This window comes from Apis dorsata, unplaced genomic scaffold (assembly GCF_000469605.1).
Source record: "Apis dorsata unplaced genomic scaffold, Apis dorsata 1.3 scaffold_1097, whole genome shotgun sequence".
In the NCBI taxonomy this organism is placed as follows: Eukaryota; Metazoa; Arthropoda; class Insecta; order Hymenoptera; family Apidae; genus Apis; species Apis dorsata.
Genome location: NW_006264195.1, coordinates 129433 through 137344, shown reverse-complemented (window position 1 = coordinate 137344; position 7912 = coordinate 129433). Strand labels below are relative to the sequence as shown.

At 28.5% G+C, this 7912-nt stretch overlaps 1 protein-coding gene across 2 annotated transcripts in view; it reads right to left on the bottom strand.

Moving 5' to 3' along the window:
• Positions 1–7912, bottom strand: part of LOC102674056 (FK506-binding protein 2) — a 103993-nt gene that overhangs the window by 5466 nt on the left and 90615 nt on the right. For both annotated transcript variants that reach the window (XM_006624705.2, XM_006624706.2), the window contains exon 2: positions 5009–5172. In XM_006624705.2, the coding sequence (XP_006624768.1) occupies positions 5009–5172 (164 nt within the window). The remainder of the gene's footprint in view (positions 1–5008; positions 5173–7912) is intronic.

Sequence of the window (7912 nt, the reverse complement as noted above, 5' to 3'; positions counted from 1 at the left end):
CATTTACAAAAAGTAATTATCTTCGAAGTTATAGCGGTTTAAAGTTTCCCTAATTTTAATAGAGTTTAATCGAGTTTTATGATAAATTACGTGATGATTATATTTATTTCTGGAAAAATATTGCTTATAAGGATATTATTAATGGTATCTCTAAGATTGTAAATTGATTTAGAAGTTATCTTGAGTTTTTTGTTGGAAATAAGTTGATTATATTTAATCGTGTTAATTAATTATTAGTATAAGAAATTTTATTTATGCCAGAGGTATTTTTTTTAGATTATTAATTATATTAATTAAAAAATACTTGAGAATATAATTTTTTTTTTTATTTCAATCTCATTTTAGCTTAATCTTACTTAAATTTAAAACGATTCTTGTCGATTTCATATCCGATCTTTATGATAGTTAAAAATTTAATTTCGTAGAAATATCAGAATGTTCCTACAGCGAACAAGAAATATGGATTTTGGCAAAACTTTACTCGATTTTATGATTAATGGCATAACATTTATCTATGAAATGGAACATTTATTCGCGACTAAATAAATAAAAAATTGCATAGACGGATGAGTTTATTTCAAATTTAATTCAACTGTCTCTTTGCTCGTGTATTTTTTTTTTTTTTTTTTTGTAAATATCACTTCGTTCAACACGGTTTACGTCGCGAAACTGTCGTAAATCATTTTCACGGTTTTGTATCGATCGGTGCAGCCACCGACAAATGTTAGTTAAACTACTTCACGCGATGTAACTGATAAATACAAAGATAGTTACTGGTACAAACACTTGATACAAGTAGATTGTTTTGTAATTAATATGAAAATATTACAATTCCAATATTTTTGTCAAATTAACTTTGTGAGTTTAACACAATCTTTGAATTTTCATATTAAATTCTTTTAAATTCTTCACTTTTAAATTATTTTCAACTATTAATTTTTTAAACTTTCAATGTATTCTAAATCATGAAAACAGATTTTCGATTTCAATAAAATATATTTTACATATTTAAATTTTAATTCATTTTTCAATAAACTTCGTATAAACTTCATTTACTCGTCCAATTATTAGATTTCTTTATATTTCTTAATAAAAAGTCTTTCTTTATAATACAATACCATATAAATCCCACGATAAAATTTCTCACCATAAATTTTAATTAAAATTCAACAAACCAATCGCATATTATTAATGATCTTAATAAAATAGAATAAAAATGTTATATCCTTGATATAACACATATAACATCGATATAAAACATTTACGATATACATTTATTAAACAGAGAAATTATCTTATTTCTATCTCTGAACGTTGTAATTTTCTGATCCCAATAAATAATCTGCTCATAACAAAGCACCTTACGGATAATTCCATTTACGTGACACAACCCCCGTGTAATAAAACGACGATTATTAAAGAATGAAACGAGCTCGTAATCAGTCACGTGCGTTTTAATTTCCAGAGTTATCGATCAATTCCATCTCGACGATTCTTACGCAGCCGTCGAGTCGGGCTTGTCGATTAAGAACGACAAATCTCTCTCCAGGTTATACAATGTTTCCTTATGCGTATACATATTTTTATATCGATAACAATACGATCGGCCACGCGAGGAATTCTCAGCGAAATCGAACGAATAACGATGCGCGTGCATCGATGCATTATTTCATATTAATTATGGACGATCCTATATCGTTGATTAAGCTGTAACCTAATGAAATATGCTGTTTAATTATTCACTGCTTAAACGTGTGTAATTAATACAGCGGTCGAATAGATTTCATTTGTCGGCGAGCCCCGTATAAATTCAGAGGTTGTGTGCGGTGATCAGATAGAGAAATAACGGGTTAGAGGTTGTGGAGGATCGGTTGATTGCTCAAAGCCACTTTCTCCCATTTATCAGGGTATAGAATAGTTACTTTGATGGATTTCGCGTTCATTTTAAGTGCTTTTCCATTTAGTTGAAATAGTGGCTGCTAGAATAGAGGGAAGAATGACAAAATAGTCAATCAAATATTTTATACATGATATTGTTCCATATCTGTTGTATCGTTTATAGATCTAATCATCACATTTAATGAAAATTTAACGTGTTTATAATTTTTCGAAATATCAGTATATGTATATGTATTGGTATATTTCTTTCTCTATAGAATAATTTTTAACTGCTTAAAATACAAATTAATGTAATGATATATAGATCAAGGAATAAGGGAAAACATAATCATTCCATTATTTCCTATATATAAAGAAAAAAGAAAAAAATGAATAATTCGAATTAATCTATATTTAAAAATAAATAATACTATATGACTGTTTAAACTATTTTTAATATTCTCATTGTAGCATCAAAAATGGATTTTATTTTAATGGAATCGATGAATATAAGAAACAGACAAGATATGGAATAGATAGACTATGTTGTATAATTTTATATAAAAATTAGAAATTTAAATATGCTCTTTTCTATTTGGCTATCATATTTAATTTAAGTATCAGATAAAGTGAAAGAAAATCAAATAATCTAATAATAGAAATATATCTACGAAATTCATTGATAGCTGTGTTAAAAAAAATCTAATCTCAATTAATCCTTTTTTTCCACGAAAGATAATCGCATCTGACATTCATTGAACCGTATATAACGTATTCAGAAACGTTGTTGAACGAAAGTTGACCAGAACGAAGCAGCTGTGAAGAGACTCAACAAATATCCCAGTCTCGCCTCGCTGCTAATGTAAATGTCGTGTTGCGCAAATATTTTTCACAAAGGAGACGAACCAGTGAAGAAGTTAATTAAGTATAAAACGCACAAACCGCAGTTACCTCGCTCGTGTTGCAAAACCCTCGAACATTCTAATTTCTCGTTACACGTTCTTTCGTCACAGACAATTTGAGAAGAAAAACCGTGAAAGATTCAACCGTGATAGATGAATATGAAATCTGTTTCATTTTCAGGATCATTACATTTTCTAAATTTTCGTTAATTAATATTCGAGCTAAGTGAAAATGGTTTTAAAATAAAATGATAAATATATTGTTTCGATTGTTTTATTCCAGCACGACGACTCGCCAGCGACTTATACCCAACACTACTGTGCAATAAATTCATATGCTTTGTGATTGATCAATGTTTTTTCTTAATAACTCATTAATCAAATCCGAAACGAAAATTTTCGCAAAGGAATATTTGATATTAATAATAGATGCATAAATTTTCAAATTATGCGATTAATTTAATTATATACCATTATTTATTACAAAGAAAATTTTTGTAGGAAAAGTGTTATATGAAAATAAAATTCGAGAAATTATTGTAATCATTTATAATATTCATTTAAAGTGAAGAATTTAATATATATATAGAATTAATAAAAGTAAATGCAATAATTCTAGATGAATTTAGATTTAGAAATATTTCAATGAATAATCAATCTGACAAAGATAGATACTCTATTATCAATTCCAAATTCTATATCAGTCTATTCTCAAATATTTTCGATATTCATGAATGAATGTAATTTAAGCATTTATATATTATCGATTAATCATTATTATAATTATCAGTTACCTAAACCGTAATTACGTCGAATTTCGAAAACGTATTTAAATTTCGAAGTACATCTCAACGTATGTTTAATTTATTCAACATTTTGAAACGTTGAAATCATCATTTGAAAATTCGTATTAAACGTTCGTTCCTCGATGAGAGAAATCGTCTCGGTTTAAAGGGAACGAAATTCAACCGGTTTGACGACGACGATTTTAATGTTAACTCTTCTCAAATTATCCGTGAGTTCCATCGATTCTCGGGAACAAACGAATGGGACCAACGAACGAATCGATACAAAGGGGAATCGTTAGTAATGAAATCGGACTAAAAAATGCAATTGCACGGAAATCCAATAAAGCGTCAACCATTAAATCGAGCACCAGCCATCGAGCTGGATCAACAGCGACAGTTTGTCCGCTCATTTTTTCCATGGGAATACACGTTAGATAAATCGAAAGTTAGTATCGAATATGCATACACGTATATCTCTGATCGTGATTAGATTAGAAGAGATTTTATTGGCGGAATATAGAATGGATAATGGACAGGAAAAGTTTTGATATTTATAAATTAGATAGATAGAATATTATTAGATTAGATGGATTAGAATTATAATTGAAGTATTTCAAAATCTGAATCTATTTCTCTCTTTACAAATAAATTAGTATCAAGATATTAATCGTTTTCATTAATTTTCTTTCTTTGATTGAATTTATTAGATTGATGTTTGACTGATAATTTTATCTGTAGTAAATATCTTTAGAAGATTTTGAATTAATTATGAATTGAAATATCTTGAAATTCGATGTGGTTCTAGATTTAGATATTATTAGCATTGATTTAAAATAGAGTAAATTTAATAATTCTATTTAAAAGAAGAATTTTTTAAGCGTATTAAATCGATATCCTGTTAAATAATTTTTCTATAGTAAGTATAGTATCTTTGGAAATTTTAAGTTAATTATATTATATACATCTTTAACATTAAATATTCTTTCATTGAATCGTATTCAGTAAAATATTTGATATACTGTAAAAATTTATAGAATGAAAGTAATATAACATCTAAATCTTGTGCTCCAACATACTTTATATAAATTAAAATGAATACACATGATCATATTATTAAGAAATATTCTTAAGAAGAAATATAATATAATTTCTTAAAGACACATACAACTATGAAACATTATATTTTCGCAAAAATATATAATAAATTAAAATAAGAAGAAAGAATGAAAATGATAAATACTCTATGCTCGAACACGTCCTATAATTTATATATCTACCTTATTCGTACGTTCTAGAGATTATTATCGAATACTCGTAAACGAAACGATTGTTTATCATGACATTCGACAAGAAGTAATTTCTATCCGGCAAAAACGATGAAATAATAATAATAAGAAGAAACTTTAGACATCGTAAGAAGCTCGGATGAAACAATCTTACCTCCAGGAATTACGTTTCCGGCTCCTTTCTCTCCGTATCCGAGTTCCGGCGGTATGGTCAACTTCCTCTTTTCGCCCACGCACATATCCACCAATCCCTCGTCCCAACCTTTAATAACTTGGCCAACTCCCAGTTGGAATGTGAACGGCTGATCTCTGTCCAAACTGTAACAGGCAATAAACGGGGGGACGTTTTAAATACCGTCTCAATGGAAATTTCTTTTTAACGCAGATGAAACTTATTTCAATCCTTATTGAATCGTTTCTTTTTTTTTCTTTTTTTCTTTTAATATATACAATTATGGAAATAATTTATTGACGAAATTTTTATATTGAGATAACAATTTTTTTTCTTTTTATGAATTGTTCCTTTTGAGGAGTATATTGAACTATGTCTGAGAAGATGTCATAGATTTAAGGATGTCGTTTATACTGTGTTGTCGCTTATTACTGTCGATCGATCAAAGGAGATGGAAAGAGTATGTTCCCGGATAATTTAAAAATTTTATAGAAAATTTGCCTGGAAAGGAATGATCATTATATTAAAAATTAAGATTACATTTTCAATTGTGAAATTCAAATTCAAAAAAAGATTGAATATAAATATTGAGAGCAATGTAATTCGTTGAATTTCAAGATTTTTTTATCCCTCGGAAAGGCAAGCGCACGCTTGTCTACCATCGATATTTCTCGTGAAAAAGGTTGCGTCGTGAAAGTGTCAATCCGATGCAGCCTAAAACCGAGTTCACTCCAGCCGATCGTTTCACGCGTTCTGCCAACGAAAATTGACAAGTTCATCGGCTGACTGACGCGAGAAGACGGAAAGGACGGAATAGAAAGGTAGAGGTTCTGTGAGATAGAAGGAAATTCATCGAAACTAGCATGAAAACTTAATATAAGCAAAACTAAGTAATGATTAAAAGTATAGAATTTATAGAAAAGAAATACTTATTTTTATATAATTATAAACACGTTATTTTTATGTTTCAAATGTTACAAATTGATTCATTAATAAAAGTGTTTTTTATAATAACAAGAATCATTATAATATTGTATTAAACTTTCATAATAGTTTGGCATCGAATAAAATCCTCTCGCTTTTATTATAATTCTACATTAAATAAAATAAAAATTTCTATAATGCATTATTCACGCAATATAATAAACTTTGGTCGTGATATTATACTTTCTGAAAATGGAATTTTTAAATGCCCCTTTCAAACTTCTCATTATCACTTTATAATACCATATAGTATAATTCCAACTCAATTATAAAAAAAGATTTATTACTTTGAACTGATTTTAAATGTCGAATAAAAGCACAAGTTAAATATTAAATTGATATTGAAATTGATATAAACGAATTATTATTCTGTGTATCAAAATACAAAATAAAAGAAATACAGAGAATTCGAATATGCCAAGTGTCATGGACAATAAGATAAAAATCTTGGAGGAAAGGGAGACGCGTGTGAAAGAAGCTCAGCGTAAAAAGTCAATGGCACACAAGGGTAGGAACACGTCTTCGTTCGAGGCATCCCAACATGCGTTGAAACCACCGACTCAAAGGGTTGCGACGATGTCGATGGCGCGCACACACGAATGCGAATGAAGTTCCGTGTGCAACGAGTAACTATGCCGTGCCACGAGGAGAATCTCAAGTACTACGTTGATATGCAGATATTTCGTCTACGAGTTGAACGTCTACACACGCGTGCATAATTTTAGAAATATTCCCAGCAATGTTTCTTCCAGTTTTGTCTTCATTCTTTTCGGTGGTTTTTTTGTAAAGTTTTTTCGTGGAAGAAATCGTGACTATGAATAAAAATATTTGAAAAATATGGAAAATAAATTTGAAAACAACTCGATTAAAATTGATAATGTTTAATATACTATAATACAATAATTTGTGAGAGTAATAGAAAATGTTGAATTAGATATTAATATAAAGACATAAAATTATTATTAATTTATCAATAATATCTAGCGTGTAGGATATTCGTTTTAATCTCTAAAATCAATATCCTTAAAAATATCTTTCATGAATAAATTAATAATTTATAATAGTATAAATAATTTACTAAAATTTTTCCTTTTTATAAATGATTAATTATACAAATTTATTATTATTTTGCAAAGATGTGCATTATAAAACATAATATAAAAAATATTTAGATCTTCATACTATTAAGAAAATAAAATAAATTTATATTTAAATTCATCACATTTGCATAAACAGTTCATTTATACTATCAAAAGAATATAATTAAATGAATTTTTTATGAAAAAGAAAAAGAATTTATTCCCAATTACTCTAATATTATTCGTATACTTTAATTCATTTTGAACAAGTGTTCAAAATGAAAATTCATCCTTATTACCTAAAATGGTATTACTACAATCACTTTAGTTCCCCTCACAATAAAAAATTACGATCATCCTAGCGACAATTATCGTATATGCAATAATTTCAGCTACATCAAACCGAAATGTCGTTCGACTTCCATAAACCTTTCGAATTCGAATAAAAATTAATATCCATTATTCTAGTTTGCTTTCACGTTTCTTAAACGTGAAGACCGGTCGAATATGAAAACGTAAGATTGGTTCGATTTCGAAGATGGCGCGAGATTCGAAACGATATTGATTCTTCCAGCTGGTTAATCCCCCAGCGGAATGAATTTTCTGATCCGCAAGATTTACGAGTCTGTAACCACCCTCTTGATATCCTGGTTCGTGTCACCACGTTGAATTTCGCTGTTTCACTACGTTGTAGGATCTTCTTCAAAAAGAGATCCTAGTGACGTGGATTCGTCATAAGAATCCTCACGTTATTCACAAAATCCTGTTATGAGAAAAATGATATCCATCGTAACTTTATAATAAATTACAAAAAATACAGAAT